The sequence below is a fragment of the Dipteris shenzhenensis genome, chromosome 2 (assembly GCF_047967505.1).
Source record: "Dipteris shenzhenensis isolate YYH24624 ecotype China chromosome 2, Dip_SZ_1.0, whole genome shotgun sequence".
NCBI lineage: Eukaryota > Viridiplantae > Streptophyta > Polypodiopsida > Gleicheniales > Dipteridaceae > Dipteris > Dipteris shenzhenensis.
The window spans coordinates 58263631-58281389 of record NC_141597.1 but is presented as its reverse complement, the minus strand read 5'-3'; the positions used below and the strand labels follow the sequence as shown (position 1 = coordinate 58281389).

General features: G+C 38.9%; 2 protein-coding genes across 5 annotated transcripts in view; both read left to right on the top strand.

Annotated features, from left to right (window-relative positions):
* The window catches only part of LOC147905051 (uncharacterized), a 154076-nt gene extending 153571 nt beyond the window's left edge, over nucleotides 1-505 (top strand). The window contains exon 30 of the mRNA XM_087389688.1: nucleotides 291-505. The gene's annotated coding sequence lies outside the window, so the exon portion shown is untranslated. The remainder of the gene's footprint in view (nucleotides 1-290) is intronic.
* Nucleotides 506-12032: 11527 nt separating this feature from the next.
* LOC147905050 (UBP1-associated protein 2C-like) lies at nucleotides 12033-15498 on the top strand. 4 transcript variants are annotated; one of them, XR_015542613.1, is made up of 8 exons: nucleotides 12033-12087; nucleotides 12215-12403; nucleotides 13023-13143; nucleotides 13514-13657; nucleotides 13755-13951; nucleotides 14037-14112; nucleotides 14331-15326; nucleotides 15364-15498. XR_015542613.1 is itself a non-coding variant. In XM_087389668.1 (8 exons), the coding sequence occupies exons 2-7, from the start codon at nucleotides 12261-12263 to the stop codon at nucleotides 14739-14741; spliced, it is 1092 nt and encodes a 363-aa protein (XP_087245794.1). In that variant the 5' UTR covers nucleotides 12033-12087; nucleotides 12215-12260; the 3' UTR covers nucleotides 14742-14744; nucleotides 14874-15498. The 4 variants fall into 4 exon arrangements, 3 of the variants coding, with proteins under 3 accessions (XP_087245794.1, XP_087245785.1, XP_087245774.1); XM_087389668.1 differs by having other exon boundaries at nucleotides 14331-14744; nucleotides 14874-15498; XM_087389659.1 differs by having other exon boundaries at nucleotides 12257-12403; nucleotides 14331-15498.
* The last annotated feature ends 2261 nt before the right edge of the window (nucleotides 15499-17759 follow it).

Here is a 17759-nt window from a genome sequence, read left to right as displayed (position 1 = left end):
CACTCAACAAATGCCAACCAATTGGAAGAAAGGCTTGGTTAAATTCTTTCCCAAAAAGCATTTATATGAATCTTTTACAGACTGGAGATCCATTACTCTTATTCATGGTGTGGCATCTATAAGGTGGTTGGTAATATGATTGTGACTTGGCTCAAAGACTTTCTACGTGATGGTTGCATCTTGCTTAGTATGGTTTTATTTCCTGTAGACGTATTACTGACAATCTTGCAAATTCCTATGTGGGAATAGAATGTGCAAAGTATACTAAGCAAGGTGTTCTTTTTTTACAGGTGGATATTGTGAAAGCTTGTATATCTTGCAAATGCCTATGTGGCGATAGAATGTGCAAAGTACACTAAGCAAGATGTTCTTGTGTTAGAGGTGGATATTGTGAAAGCCTTTGATACAATACAATGGGATTTTATTTCATAAACCATGTAGGTTCTAGGATTTAGGAGGAAAATGTAGCATCTTATTTATTGGTTATATCAAGATAGTCAAGGTGTTGGCAATGATCCAAAGAACTACCCAATTGAGGAGAGACATCGGTGAATCATAGAAGACAAGTTTTCAACGGTCCAAGATCCAGACAAGGAGCTTCTAAATTTGATCACAATTTAGATCTACCTCTTCAGCCTTGCCAAATCGTTTCAAATTTGTGAACAAAGCACAAGTGTTTCGATCTACACGGAGTCCCTAAATTTTGGCGAAACTTGGAGTGGACAACTCAGCCACGTATTTCACAGCGAATTTCAAGTTCAGCACAGCCCTAGCCCCTAGTGATCTGATTCAGCTCAGTTGGTTGTTCCAACACATCAAATTGTTTTGCTGATTTACTGCAAAAATAATTAAATTCAGCTCAAGATCTTGGAGTCATTTAAAGTTTGATTCAGTCTTGGTGGTTTTCTTCTCAACGATCCAGTATTTTTTTGATCAATCTAGCTACGAAATAGCTTGGGCTTGATCTCCCAAGCACATCATGACTTCTGAACGTGGAAGCTCGGCCACCAAACAACCCAGGCAGAGAGGTCTTGTAATAGACAAGGTTGTCCACTGAGTGCTTTATTCTATGCCATAGCTACTCATCCATGCTACAATACATGGATCATATCGTAGATACAAGTGCCTTACATAGTCTGCAGAAATGATGAAAGGAATCTTTCATGCTTCATGCGAGCTTTATAGTTATATGGTCTGGTTGTAGGTCTACATGTCAATTGTCAAAAATCTAAGCTTCTTCCTCTTCATGAGAAAGCTTGGCATTGTTTGTTATGGTCAATGGACATTGTTTTACCCATGCAGCTAGTGCGGCATCTTAGTTACCCTTTCGGATGAATGATTACTCGCCATCTGCAAGTGAACAGGGTACATGACACGCCACCAAGAAGAAATTGGAATACATATTGCCAACATGGCCTTTACATGTTCGATACCACACAATTCAATTGATTTTGGTTGCATACATCCAGTTTTATTTCCCTTTCATGATGTTTGCCAAGCAAGACATTCATGTTTTATGTCTACTATTATAGAGCTTTTTTGGCGGTCGCACTTTCGTCAGAAAGCCCTTAGGATGCTTTCAATGGATCACCTTTGCATGCATGAAATCCATGGGGGATTGAATGTCCTCAATATTCACATGCATATTCTAGCTCAGAAGGAAAAAATTATGGTTCAGTTCATGTAGGGTAATCAACCATGGACTTTCTTATAGGTCACTTTAAAGGCAAAGTAGGGATGTCCTTTTGTCTCTCATTTGATTGCTAATTGGAAGCATATACTCTCCCATCTTAAATGTTGGCAAAAGTTTTTCTTATAGTGGATTATGCTTAGAGTTCTTCCTTTTGGACAGATTTTAGCTCGTCATCATATTGCTCCTACCACTTGTGGACGATGCCTGTTTATACAAGAGTCTATGCCTCTCATCTGTTTTGGCATTGCCCAAAGTCCCATGATTTCTTGTTCTTGCTACAACAAACAGCTTCATGCTCATTTCTTCCTTTGACAAGAACTTCTAGTTGTTTGGTTTTCATCCTATGAGGCAAGGATCTGATCTTTATTTGTATTGGCTCACTATGGACCCAAAGGAAGGACTGCAATCATGGTGGTCCTTGGCTAAATATGAGTTCTTCCGTGCATCTTTACAATAATCATTGTATGGTTGTCTACATGCGCAGGGCATAGAATATCTTGCCTTCTTGTCCCATAATAATGTCTTTTGATGTTTGTAGTTATTCGTTCCTTTCTTTGGGACTGTTTTTGGTAATATAATGACAAATGGATTTCACCCCAAAAAGAGAGAGAGAGAGAGAGAGAGAGAGAGGTGTATACACATACACATACATGCGCACATCAGAGTCATGCATGTATGTGGCATTGCATATATATACTAAGAGAACATGAGCTACTCGGAAGAATATACAATTTAAATCAAAATGAACGCTTTTGTTTGTGCATTCCATACGTTCACATAACCAACATAGGTTTCTAGCTTGGAACATATCCCTTTGATGCCAATTTTTATAATTGAATTAACCTGCTTGCACATTGCTACCCCTAATGAACGTGCTTGTGCATTGAATTAACCTGCTTATGCATTTTGAGTTTTCTAGTTTTAGCCATCAAGGCAATATCATCCCAACTTCCAATCTTCTTACTTAGTCTTTTGGTTTTCTCAGTGAGACGAGGTAACCATGAAGTTGAGTTAATGTAGGAGGATGCTCTCTATAAGAAAGTGTGGTGATAAAATTATCCCGTGAGTCTAGAAGACTATTTAAATGAGCAACTACTAATTGATTTGATAACTGACATATCATAGAGACTATATAAGTGTAGTGTGTGCCTTAAAAGGCAGTTCAATTAGATGCAAGTAAAGTAGTTAAATAGATGGTTGATGCTTTTTATATTACTCAACCAAGTTGTCAAATAGAATTAGGCATGGTGTTTGTTCTTCATAACATTTCAGTTTTTAGCAATGTTATTTAGAATCCCTAGATACCTTTCCATAATTTATAGAATAGGTTGCGTTGCATCCAACGTGTTTCTTGAGCAACTTGTTGGATGTTCTAGTAATAGGTCACATCTAACACACCCTAGATCTCTAAACACAAGTTGGATGCTCTATTTTTTGTTTTTTGTTTGTTTGGGAGGAGGGGGGAGGCGTTCTAAACCCTGTCCCTTCTCTACCCAGTCCCTACTCTCCATCGCCCCCTCTCCCCCTCCCCCCCCCATCACTCAAAGGGATTAATTATTGATTGAGCAGCGTGTTTCGGAAGGAGATACAGTATGATATCCATGAGACAATCAATCAATGGAACTACTTGTTGGTTGAGTTTTGGTTGCAACCAAGCTATGGCGGCACAAGAGCTCTAAACCGTTGTAGTGGTTGACCATTGACCCTAATTGACAGTGTGAGGTTGAACAAATCAATGAGGTGGTTGATTGTTGATTGAAAACCAATGAGTTGGTTGATTGTTAACCCTAGTTTCCCAAATAAGCAAGGTGGTTGACTTGCAAATCATAATGCATGCGAAATCGCCTCGAAGCTCTAGAGATATTGAAGACTTGCGTCCCTCTCCGTAGGACTTGAAGCTCCTCTATCATAGTGCTTCCATTTATATGTGCATGTTTATAACCTTATATTTTGTAGGTAGAAGGAAGAAAACCATAAGGTGTACCTTCTTTACAATCAACCATGTGGGAATGTTATAATTTACCAAAACTATGGGCCATATTGACCAAGAAGTAGATTGTAATTCAAAAGTATTTGTGCCATACATAGTGAGTCCAAGGCACATGTCATGTGACTCCATTGCAAAGTTCGGCCATATGTTATCTATGGTGCTTCCATGCTACACAAGCTACAAAAGTCCATAGAGTTTAAGGAGTGAAAGAACTCAAAGAACACCATGTTAGTAATTATGCTATGGACTTGCACTTGGGCCCTCCAACACTAATTGTGCCAAATTTCAAATGCTCATGCGAAGCCTCAATCAAAGTTCAAAAAGTAAAGACTTGATAGCACGGTCTTCTTGAGGTTTGATCTACAAGCTCTCAATGGGATGAATAATGCCTTTGAGGTCATCGGTATCGATAGATTTACAACCTCCAGTCCAGCATTAGTTAAGCTATGGCTGATGTTAACTAAAATGCATAGAGATGGGAGGGCACGGGCATACCCCTTTACAAGGAAGCTATGGAATTGTCTATTGTTGGGCAAGATCCCACAATATTGAAAGAATGGGTGGATACAGAGGCCTCTATTGCAATTGTGTTGTACCATGGTCAATGCGGATAGTTTTTTCTACTAATACATAGCATTGTGGTGAATAGGAAACCTTTTACTACTATAAGTCTTGATTCTAACTTGGCATCTTTCAAACTCAAAGAAGTATGTTTCTTTGAAGGAAGCTTATTCTATGAGTAATTTACTACCTAACATAGAAGAGGGCTTTGCATGGAAATGTTGTTAATGTTTTTATAATCACCGAAGAATTGAAGGGAAATCTACTCCAACAAAGAAAAATTGAAGAGAGAGAGAAACAAGCGTGCAAAAGCTGAGTACAATGGCGAAACTCCCAAAATCAAGTATATGCAATATGCTAAAAATTAGAAAACCCATATAAGATATAGGTAGTTAACCCCATCCAACATTCTCCTCCAATGTTCTCTTACACATGTGGACTGGCCCTCATAAATACATGGATTCCTATCCTATGTGCCTAACTCTATGCTCTATGCCTAACCATGGTTGGATGCAGTATGGACCCACTTAACACTTGGTCACATTCTACCCACACTAGACTTCGTTTTTACGTCGGAAGAAATTGTGCGAGATTCATCTACTTCATACTTTCCATCCCCATTAGAATTGCCAAAGTGGATGCTACTTTTTCTTCATTCTATCTTGGGTGTGTCCCTTGCTAGGCTTGTGACTCAATTAAATTACTGGGAGTGGCAAGAAGAATGGGGAGACCCACAAGGCCCTAATGGGTTCCTCATCTTAATTGGTGGATTATGCATGTGTAAAAGACTGCAAGGATTACCTCATTACACTATTGTAAATGGAAAAATTGGGTCTTGCACACCATGCTTGTAAGATGATGCACCAAATCCTTATAATATAACAATCCCCTACTTTAGCATGGATACACATAATAATAGAAGAGCATGCCAAGTGGGTATGATGCCAATATTTTGAGACAATAATTATGTTGGATACAGGGCCATAAGTAAGAAAAATGTATAATTATTACACTAGCACATTAGAGTCGTAGCAAACACACATAGCTACCATGATGAAGCACATGCTACTGATCATTATTCCTTAATGTAGGAGTTACATGCTCTCTACACATGATTTTATTTTTTTAATAATTTAATATATTACTCACCTAGCACATGAATATGTATTGCTTCTTTATTTGACCATAAAAAATCAAAAATCTATGAAGTTTGTACTACTTAACAGACTAGAACAAGGGAAAATCATTTCCAATTGGCATCTATCATCAACTTGCAAAGAAGGAGAAGAAGGAGAAGAGGAAGTAAAAAGGAGAGATAAATGAAAGCCCCTTATCTAGAGGGTTCTATCTTATTTATCTTGGATTCCATAACACTATTTCTCAAAATTAGAAAGACCCCAAACCTCTGTGGATTGGAGACCTTGGAGCTTGTAAATTTCGGAAATGCCACTTGACTAACACTTGGCTATTCTTGTGGCATCTTCAATCGGCCTCTAATTGTAAATTCTCAAGTGGAGAAGCAAGTAGATTTGGTAGATATGTCATAAGTATTTGTTGCACTCCATTGAACTTCCAAAAAAATCATCAATCAAATGTCTTAGGAACCGTCTTGACTTGTGACACTTCTAATATTTTTCCTTAAGATCTCTTGTCTCTCTTAGTATTTATTCTGCGGCCTCAAAACATGGATGGAATTAGGATGGTAACTTGGCAATAGCCATTTGTCTCTCATCTTGGACAATGGCCTCAAGATTCTTGAAGTACAATGGAATCTAGGACTGGAAAGGATGGAATGATGGCACGTTTCCTTAACCCAGTCATCCCCAATTGGAAATAAGGTGGGAGACTATAGTCCACTAGTCTAGATTCACCATCCTAGTTTGTGCAAGGGTTATTGTTCTCAATGTGAAAATGCAGATCGTGCTCTCTTAGTGTAACACGAAATCCCAAGAAGATTAAGGGAATCAAACCATAGAAGAAACTACATAGGTGCTTCTTATATAGAGAGAGCCTTTTGAATAGTCAACACTTGTGGTATCCTCTAATCCACATATCATCTAGTGGTAGCCCTTACTCCACATCATCTTCTCATGTAGTCAATATCCATGGGTGGCTACTTTAATTCATACAACACCATATCTTACCTCATACACTTGCCTCTAATTATATGCACATGGCACCATATCTCTCAACACCTCCCCTTGGTGCCATGATGCATTGGCTACTACAAGATGGTCAGATGTGAGTCTACAAAAGTCCATCACCTCCCCTTGTGCATACTTGCTACTTAAGGTGGTCAAGGGTGGTATTACAACATGATCAATACCTCCCATGGGTGCTTACATTGCTACTCTCAAGTGGTTAGGTTTAATACTTGGAAACCAAGGTCTACTCATGTGGTGACCGCCTACAGGTGGTAAGGTTTGGTTCATAATACATTCCATTGTTATTGCCTTTTTGCTATATAATATATATAATATATTATATATTATATATGCATATGCACACACACACACACACAAACTAATAAATTGTTGATCTACGTTATGGGGTAAGAGGGCATGGCCCTCAACTTTGTAAGGAGCTCCAGTAATGGAAGTAGATTATTGATCTAAGTCATGGAATCCATCGTCTCCTTTTTCTTTGAGTCTTCTTTGGACTTACCATTGCATTGTTTGTCCGTGTACCTTTCTATAGTTTTCAACCCCTTCCAATTTTGTCTTGGTTATGTTTCATAGACAAATAAAAAACAACCTATGCATGTTTTGTTATCTTCTAGTGAAATAGAGTACAAGGCACGTAAGTCTAAAGATTGTGAAGTAAAGGGCCAACCTATGCATGTTTTGTCATGTTCTAATGATGCAAAGTACAAGCCATGTATGTGTGGAGCATGTGAAGTAGTGGGAAGTTACACTATACAAATATTCCTATGATAATTAAATTTTTATTGCAATTGCAAACAATCTATTTTTTCATGCATGTAGGATAGGGGTAAGTGAGGAAGAAGTACATACACACTAGCAGCTAATTATACACGTGAAGGAAAAATACTCATGTATATATATGTGATTAATAACTTCAATTAGTCCACTTGCAAGTTGGTTTTGGAGTATATGCACTATGAATTGTAGTTTAAAGTTATTTTAAGTTTTTTAGATGAAAATGTTATATACTATGGCATCAAAGTGAAGAAAGAACAAATCAATGTAGTATGAGCATTGAGCATATGTAGTGGAATAGCAGTTCTACATATTGTACAACTTAATCATAACATCCCTACTTAAATTTTAGGCTACATTGGAAAATACTAACCTAATGTCAAACATAGTTCAGTTTGTTGAAATAAAAGTGGCTTTACAATTGAAGATATCTACAATTAGCAATGTGACAACTTCTCCCTTGATGAATTGATAATACACCTCAATTGGTTTTATGAAACACTAGGCTCTTAGATAAAAAAGAATATCAATTTTCATAGAATTATTCTAAACCATACTACTTCACTTGCAATGTTTGTTGAACCTCTACTTATATGTTTATTGCATATAAGGGCACAACGGGCTCTTTCTTTTTGGCATGATAGCTATGCTTAGCCATAGAAGTTAAAATTCATCTTGTCATGTTTGAGATTATAATCAGGCTTGCCTTTATGAAATGTCAGGCCTAATGATGTTTAAATAAATCAAGTTGCTAATGAGCCATCTATATTGTTGATGATTTGTATTAAAAGATCTATCTTAAGCTATTGTCTTATGTTGGATTTCATGGAAGTTGGTAGCAATTTATAGTCGTGCATATAAAACTATTAAAGACTCTCTAGTTATACAATCCCTTTATCAAAATTATGCCACTTTTATGCCTTTAAAATAGAGGATATTTCAAAAAAATTCATACGAAAAACTTGTATGTGATTTTCTCTTTCACTAAAAATAAGTATACCATCTAAATATGACAATCAAGCTATCAACATAAAGTACAATAAGGTAGAGGTGTTGTGTCTTTTAAGTAGATTGATGGATTTGAATTAAAAGGTTGGAAGATTATGTATTTTAGCACTCCTCTCCCTTGGTGCCTATCTCAATCCAAGGATTTGTGTAAATCGCAATCACCTCTCCCTTCGTGCCTATCCCAATCCATTCAAGGATTTGTGTAAACCACAATCACCTCTCTTATCCACCTCTCCTACCAATTTAGTATTATAAGTGCTCCCTCATCCCCTCCCCCTTTGGGATGTCACTCCCCAATCTCAAGCCCCATCCCATTTAATGCCCCTCCCCCTACCCCCTTTATTTAATTAAGCCTCTCCCCCTCCCCCCGCACGAGAATAATTAATGCCCCTCACCCTCCCCCCTTTATTTAATTCATGCTCTCCCCGTCCCCCCTCTATCCCTAATATTTTGCCATATACCACTCCTCCCCCACCACATGAGACTTTTTTTTGGGGGGGACATATACCACTCCTCCCCCACCACGTGAGACTAATTAATTAATAGCTGTTTGTTATTGATTGGGGGGGGCCTATTCACAAAGTACATTTGCATGTCCTTTAACCCCACACATTCTTTTGATTGGATCATTTACCATTCATCAATGCATTTTCATGTTCGTTTTATAAATTGGCCGATCAAAGTGAGAAGCTAATGCAAATTCTAACAATACTTTCTTTGCAATCGGTGCAAAGGCTTCACATTTTCTATTTCATACTCTTGCTTATGGCTCTTGACAACTAACTATGTGTTGCATATGTAAACCTTTTTGTGGAGGTGAAGCTTACTTTTGTAACCCATTCAACCAATTGGCTTATTTTCTCATACCTCACCATAGCGTTTTGCTATTTAGTTTTGTAAGTCCATCTTTCTAGTTGTTATGCTTACATAAAAAACATCAACGGTTATTGTGTTTGCATGTGATGGGGTAGATAAGGGTGATTGGATATTCACCACATCTCAATCAAATCACATCTTTTACATTCTGATAATAGCCTTGTGGAAAGTTCATCATCTTTGCCAAGATGGGCTATGTAAATAGTGGTAGACTCACTACTTTGTCCTCATGGAAGGCTTGTTGTCTTTGAACAAGATGATCAAGGGTTGGAGATGAGGAGTCCATGGATTGCTAGAGGCATGCCATGCCTTCCAAAGCCAAGATGAAAAACTTAAGATGTCGTACTAGATTGATTGGGGATTTTATTGATGTTTTCATGTTTGCATTAATGCACCATTCACAAACATTGGTCCCAAATAGTGTGAGAATAATTAGTAACTTGAAAAAAACAACCAATTATTGGATAACATTAATGCCATTAATGGACCTATTATCGATAGTAATTGGCCTATTATCAAAGGTAAAAGGCATAGTATTGGCAGTAGTAGACCCACTACCATCGATAGTAGGCCTATTGCTAGTGGTATTAGGCCTATTATCGACAGCATTATGCCTATTACCAATGGTATTAGGCCTATTATCGATGGTAAAAGGCCTATTACTTGTGGTAGTATGCCTATTATCGTTGACAATAATGTGGCATGTATCAACGATAATATTAAAATTTATCCACTTCTTTTTTACATCCAAAATGATTGCGAGAGTCGTAAGCACTTTTCATTTGGCAAGGTTGTAGTCCATAGCTCATGCACCTAGTGTGGTGAGGTAAGGTGGACCATATTTGAGTCACAAGAATCTAAGGGAGGAAGACTGTGTAAGAGAGTGAGTTTTCATTATTTTTGGATAAGTGATCAACTCTAATATCTTGCATGTTGGGGCCACATTTACAAGACAATGAACATGATTGTGAACATGTTTCCAACATCTATTTTTCTTGAAAAGTTAAATTGATTTCTATTGGAAAGATTGTAGTCCATAGCTCTTGCACCTAGTATGGTAGGGTAAGGTGGGCCACAATTGAGTCACAAGAATCTAAGAGAGAGTATTCATTATTCTTGCAAAAATGGTCGACTGCATTGCATGATGGGACAAATTATTTACTGCAATTGCAAGACATTGCATGAATGCAATTGTGAACATGGAGTGATGGGTGAGGTTTCCAACATTTGTTTTTCTTCCAATGTTAGATTGGTTTCTTTTGCAAGATTGTGGTCCATAGCTTCCGCACTAGCTAGCGTAGTGGGGTGAGGTGGACTACAATTGAGAGGAAGATGGCAAGAGAGTGAGTGCTCATTGTTCTTATAAAAGTGGACAATTGCATCAACTTCTTACATTTTAGGGTAAGGGTTTCCCACAACTACAAGACAATGAATGCAAATGTGAACATGGTGTGATGGGTGAGGTTTCCAACATTTGTTTTTCTAGAAAATTTAGATTGGTTTCTTTTGGCAAGATTGTAATCCATAGCTCCTACACCTAGTGTGGTAGGGTAAGGTGGACCATAATTGAGTCATAAGAATCTATGAGGGGAAGACTATGAGAGAGTGCGTGTACATTGTGCTTGCAAAAGAGTTGCAAAAGTGGTTGATTGCTCCAATATCCTGCATGCTGGGTAAGGGCGCTCTGACGCAGATTTGCGCCCCTTCTCCTCAGTGGACCTTCTGTGGTATATGACCTTTCTTTTGACTACAAGACAAAGGGAGGCTTCCAACATGCATTTTTCTTGAGAAGCTAGATTGGTTTCTTCTGCAAGAGATTAGTTCATAGCTCTTGTATCTAGTGTGTTAGGTAAGGTGGACCACATTCGAGACGCAAGAATCTAAGAGAGGCAGATTGTGAGAGACTAAGTGTATATTGTGCTGAGGAAGACTATGAGAGAGTGAGTGTCCATTGTGCTTGCATAAGTGGTTGACCGCTCCAATATCTTGCATGTTGGGGTAAGGGTTTACCACAACTACAATAAAAAATGTGATTGTGAACATGAAGTGATGGCTAAGGTTGCCGTGATGTGAACATGGAGTGATGGTTGAGGTTCGTAGGATTTATTTTCTTATTGAAAAGTTAGATTTGTTTCTTTTGCTTGGATAACATTTGATGATGCAATGGTCAATGCAATGGATTCAATTGGATTGCTCTAGATCTGATATTTATGGTGAGCTATATGAGATTGTAACTTGTGTGCACTTATTTTGTGTGTGTGTGTGTGTGTGTACACATGCGGGTGTGTGCATGTACATGCACACATTCCTATGTGCATCTCCATCTACCTTGTAACTTCATCTTGTGCAAATTATTCACGTGTGTTGCACATAGGCAACTAGGTCTTTCCCTTGAAGTCAAGCACTATATTTCATCGAAACCATCTACCCTCCTGGCCAAAAAAGTAAATGCACTCCACCACATGTAGAGTCGTAATTTGATTCGCGAATTTTGCTGCCCGTCCAAGTTTGGGTGGGTAAGACCCCCCCATCCATGTTCTTGGGCGGGGGATTTCTTTATTCAAAATATTTATCAAAGTCCTCCACCTCACGCTACGTAATTGATTTTTTGACCACCAGCCCCTCGGCACTGTATATGTACAATAGCCAGTTTATTTGGCTTAGGCGGGTGCTCTGCTGTGTAACTTGCCAGCCTTAGGATGGGTTTACATGCTCCAAAAGGTGGTACGAAGGGTTGATGTCCTAGTTTGGATCCATGAAAGCCTCCACCTCCTTCAATTGCTACATGATTGGGCCATTCCATCTCTTCCAAATGCTACACATTGGTGACATAAAGTAGCCAGCTTTATGAGTGGGTTAGCAATCGTGAGCTGCCAAGGGCTTGAACTTTTTGGCTGTATAAACTCCGTTTTAGTTTGACAAGGTGGCTGGCTATTGTACACTTCTACACTTCTGAGTTCCAAGGTGGCATACTGGATTATCGCTCTTCCTTTCTAGCTTTCCTCCCTTTTCCTCATTAGGTAAAGCCAATTTCCTTTCTTACTTTCCTGCGAGGACTCCTTTTCTTCAAGGATCGAGACCTCCTGCCTGGGGAATTTATCACAGAGGGATTTCTGAAAATGCACTTGATTTTGCACTTTCTTGCAGATTCACGCCCAGTTACAAGTCTTAGAGACGAGCTTCTCGCAGGAAAATGGATTACGTCGGTGAGGATACTAAGAAGAGGAAGCTCAATGACGACAGCAACGGATTGGCGCCTGCTCTGTCCAAAGATGATCTTAAGATGCTTTTGGATCCTCTCAGCAAGGAACAGCTTGTGACCCTACTTGCTGACGCGTAAGTCCTCTAGACCCGTTTCCCGTAAGTCCTTCACGAACACAAGATTTTAAAAACTCCGATTTTCAATCTCCTTTTAGACATTTCGAGGTCGTGGTTTGAAGCTTGACTTTCACTGTCCTTGCCCGGAATAGCTTTGATTGTACCCAGAATAAATTTTCCTCCTTGTTAGAATTCTTGTAGTTTCATTGGTCTGTGTTGGGGATTGAATTTGTAAATTGAATTATTGAATCAACGTGCTAGGCTTGGGGAGGCAAACGTTGTTTCTTATCCGATCAGAAATATGCCCATCCTCATCTTATTTAAAGTGAAGACGTGTTGCAGTACAACGTATATCGGTTTAGGTATAGTCATTGAAGCGGTGACAGCAGCAGGCGGGGTGAGCCTACCATGGAAACTGTGTGTTGCTTTTGTATCTAATCTGCAGAAGTAGATCATCCAACAGTTATCTCTGTTGCACTTTTTCACCTTTTGGAGGCAAGGTTTGTCATTGGCGTGGTTTAGTATGGAGAGCCTGAAGTTCTGTTTTAAGTTGGCATGGCTGATCTATTGTTTGCTTGGCTGGATATTGCATTAGTGAATGGATTGACTGGAGATGCTTGTGGTTGGTATTATGCAGAGGTTCTCAATACCCTGCGATTGCAGATGATATTAGGGATGTTGCAAGCAAGGATCCTGCTCATCGGAAGCTCTTTGTGCGTGGGCTGGCTTGGGAGACTTCTTCACAGGCTCTGCGTGATGTGAGTGCATGGGTGGTGTGCTTGCTTGTCTTTTGTCTGTGTCAATGCTGATGAGTATGATTTGAACTGACCCTTGGCTTGTGTTTTACTTGAACCGAGAAGTTCTGGAGACAATGACTGCATGTTTGTAATTGGTGATGCTGACTCTGGTAGACATGGGATCTTATGTAAGGGGCTTGGCTTGAGGCCTGTTATTATGAGAAGGCCAGAAGTTACTACGACAGAGGGTCCTGATTGAGTGCCGAAGAGATAGGTGGAATAGTTTATATTGACTTCAGCTGCTAATTCTTTTTCTTTGTTTTGTTTTGTTTTGTTTTTTGTTTGTTTTTTTTTTGTGTGGGGGGGGGGGTGGGGGGTGGGTCTGCATCAGGCTTTTGAGCAATATGGTGAAATCGAAGAGGGTGCAGTCATTGTTGACAAAGCTACTGGGAAGTCTCGTGGATTTGGCTTCATAACTTTTAAACATATGGATTCAGCGCAAAGGGCTTTAAAGGAGCCAAGCAAGACCATAGATGTGAGTGTTCTGGTTCTTTTTAAAGGGAGTGCAACTTGAATGTATTGGGGCCTAGTTTCAAATATGTATGACTCACTTGCTGCTATTGGGAATTCAGGGACGCATTTCTGTTTGCAACTTAGCAGCTACTGGAACAATCAATCCCACTGCCGCAGTCGATCAAGCACAGAGGAAGCTTTACATTGGTGGCTTGTCCTATGATACTTCAAATGAGACATTGATCAGGATCTTCTCTCAATATGGTGAAATTGAGGAAGGGTCTGTGGCTTATGACAAGAATTCCAACAAGTCAAGGTAACCAATTTTCAATTAATGAGACAATTTGGATTAATTCAAGGTTTGGTCTGAGGAACTGATGCCTTTTCCATTTGATCGCTAGGGGTTTTGCATTTGTGACCTTTAAAAGTGTTGAAGCAGCCAGAAGGGCCATCGAGGATCCTAACAAAAATATTGAGGCAAGATATATAATTTTATCTCCAGCTGTTTTCAAATATTAGTTGTACTACATGGGCGTGCTTAATCTAACCTAACAGAATTAAGTGTAGCGTGGCAACCTGTAAAGTAATGTGTTTTTTTCCAAGTTTTTGGGCAGTTCTCTCTCTCTCTCTCTCTCTCTCTCCCCCCCCCCCCCCCCCCAAAAAAAAAAAAAACTGAAGGGGATAATCTCTAGCAGGGCCGCAACGTCATAGTGAAGCTTGCCATTGAAGGTCAAAAGGATAAAGTTCCTACTCAGGTGGCCACTCCACAGCCAGTGCAGATGGTCTCTCAAGTGCAACCTGGATACTCAGTCAACCAAAACTTAGCAAGCTACCCGAGGCCCCAAGTACAAACTGCTACAGGTCCTTCCATTGGTTTTGCTGGGTATCCTCCAAATTTGGCTGCTGCATACACTGGACAGCCTGCCTATGCAGGATTGCCTGGTGCTCAATACGGAGCTGTTGGGGCAGCTGGACAATATGGTGCTGCCCAGTATGCACAATATGGAGGTGGCTATGCCAATGCACAGGCTGTTCAACCGAGTCTGCATTCAAGCTCGACACCTGCTGGTGGTGCATTGCCTACGTATTATGGTGGTGCAGCTTAAGATGTGAGCAAGCCTGACAGAAGACCATTGTCCCAAGGAGCAAGAATGTTTGTTTTGATTCAGTAGAAGTTTCCAGCATTATCCTGTCAAATGGCTTCTGTACCACGAGGGACTGACTGACAGGTTATGCAGGTTGACCGAGGCAAGTGCATATGCTGAACTATGTAGCTGATCAGGTTTCACCACTTTTTTGAATCCTGTAGAAGAGGATTTTAATCTTCTTAACGTATGCATCTGGTGGGCATGGAAGGTGTCTACTTGATGTGCATATTCGCAATAGCAATGATTTCATTTGAATTTTAACAAGGTGGTCACTGATCTCATGAAGGTGTTCTTCCCTCGCATCATGGAGACGTATCACCATTATGAGCTTTTTAAGGCACGTGCAGACCTTTCAGTCAGCCTTGATGAAGTGGCAAAGCATTTTGGACCAGGATTGTTTGTAGCACGCTCATATTTGGAGGGGATGCAGGTTTCTTTTCAGGTGCATGACATGTGTTCTGCTTTAGCGTATACATCCTATTGAAAGCTCAGTGCATTCTGACCTATCAAAATGGTGCTTGAGGGAAAATTGGTATGGGAAAAGTCTTTTGTGATGGTTTTAAAAACATGACTTTGCGAGGAGTTCTATTTCTCTGATGTTCCCTTCACTTTTAAGTGAGATTTCAATCTAGAGAACATCAAATATATGTCCGTGTATCTGGATATTTGAGTTTTCTTACTTCCCTATTGCATTGTGATTGGTACCATTCAATTAGGTCGGTTTAGTTGTCACTTGAGCTACCAATAATACTTTTTTGCAGTCTTTTTCATTTATGCCAGTGTTATTAGTTCTGAGCTGAACTGCACCTTTGTTGAATTCTCTTTCTTTGCTTGTTCACTGTGTTACTTACAAGTCCATTGTTTTTCAGCTCCTTCCATTGCTCTTTTCAGTATTTTGAAAGTGTAATACATACGTGTAGCTTTGCTTACCAAGGCATTCTTTTTTTTGTTTCTCTCTTTTCCTCTAGATGTAGCAAGTGTCTCTTACAAAACCCCCTCCCCTTGTCTCTTTATAGGAGATTTTTAACTGTAAAATTTGATGTATTCTAGTTTTATGGTGTGTGTGTGTGTGTGTGTGTATAGAGAGAGAGAGAGAGAGAGAGAGAGAGAGAGAGAGAGAGGTTTTCTACTGCTTGCTTTGTCAAGTCCTTCTGGTTGTTTGGGGTTCATCCTATCAGGCAGGGATATGATCTTTTCTTCTCATATGTAACTTTGTGTGGGGCATTATCTTCCAAATTTGAAGAGTATGTCTTTCAAATTTTTCCACTTACCACTTCATTTATAGGTTGGCTTGAATGTCTAGTGTACCATTTGGTGGTTCCTTACTAGTGTACCATTTGGTGGTTCCTCATTAGTAGCTACAATTTATAAGTGCTTTCCATTCACCTGTATGGGCTTCCATTCCTGCAAAAAGACTTTTAACTCTTGTCTATGTTATCTAGTATTGTATGATGTACCAGCATTGGAGATTGAAACATGGGCTCATTGGGAGATCTATGACTAGTATTGTCATTCATTTTGGATCTAACATTCACTTCCACTTGAAAGGTTTTATCCTATTGGTTGTTCTCATATTTGGAAAGAAATCTTATAAGAGGATCAAGGTATACAGCGAGAGAGCCCCTTCACCATAATTCCATCTAGTGATTCTTAAAGGATCTCTATTATGTATCTCTCATAAACCCTTACTGGCTCTCACTTAATTCCTCCAATAGTTTGCTCATCTATAGTTTCCATCTACCTTTACAAAAGACCCTTAATCTCAATAGATTATTTTGTACATAGCTTTACCTAAGGAGAGAAGGCCTCTATTTTTCGATAATTGATTTCTTAGTGAAAAGGTGGAGTATACCAATCAAGCAAAGGTCGAAGAAATAGCTTCAAAATTTCATGCAAAATGCGGGCTTGAACTCAAGACATCCATTATTTGCAAGGCTAAATGAAGATGTCGTAAAAGAAGTATAATGGTATTAGAGGGAGGGGATGCCAGAGGAACTTTCATTAATCACTCTCTTCTTTACCCTTCCCTTTTTCACTAATACATTTTTGAATTCTTTTCATTTGGGACTTGGTAAAATTTAGTCCAAATAGAATTTTAAAACAAAAATACAAAATAAAACTAAAGAATAAGTAAACTATAAAATAAAAAATGATATTAAAAAAAAGATAACATAGAACAACTGGTTTTAAACTACTAAACAAAATATTTAATAAGTACCAAACCCATTTTATAAAAAAAGAGAGAAGGTAGAACAGCCCATTTTAAACTACCAAACCTCCATGACAAACACTTCCTTCTCAAAAACAAGAGTAACTATATATAAAGCACTATACATAAAAATATGAAAATCAAACTTGCATTAAACTCCCCTTCATCATGATGTAGAGAAACATAAAAGTATGAATTAAAGTTCCAATATTCAGGATGTTTGTCGAAGTGTAAGAGTCTATTTATGATAGATGCCCTATGAAATTCAACCCTACAATCAATATCAAACCTTTGCATCAAAATTGGCAAGTAACACCCCATCTTTGTCCAAAGTATGTTGGTCTTTAAATTACATACATTTGCAACAATAGTTAAATATATGACTATAGTAGTAGACCCCCATGCAACTACATAAATATTGCTATGGCACTAATTGTGGTGTAACCTTGTCATAGTAGTAGTCCAGGATAGAACTTTAGTGGAGTCATAGTAGTGTAGTGCTAGTGTTGTAATGGACATATAGGAGTGATACAATACTCTTGTATCCAAATACAATGCTAGTGAGTCCTGTGATATTGACATAATAGTACTATGATAGTGGTATAACACTGAGATAGTGCTATGGAATACTGTTAGTAATACAATTGTATTGTGATAGTGGTTCTACTAATGACCACATCAGAGCTTGAGGAAGACCAAGGATATCGATCCAATAGTATTGTGATAACAGTTCTACTAATGACCACATGGGAGCTTGAGGAAGATTG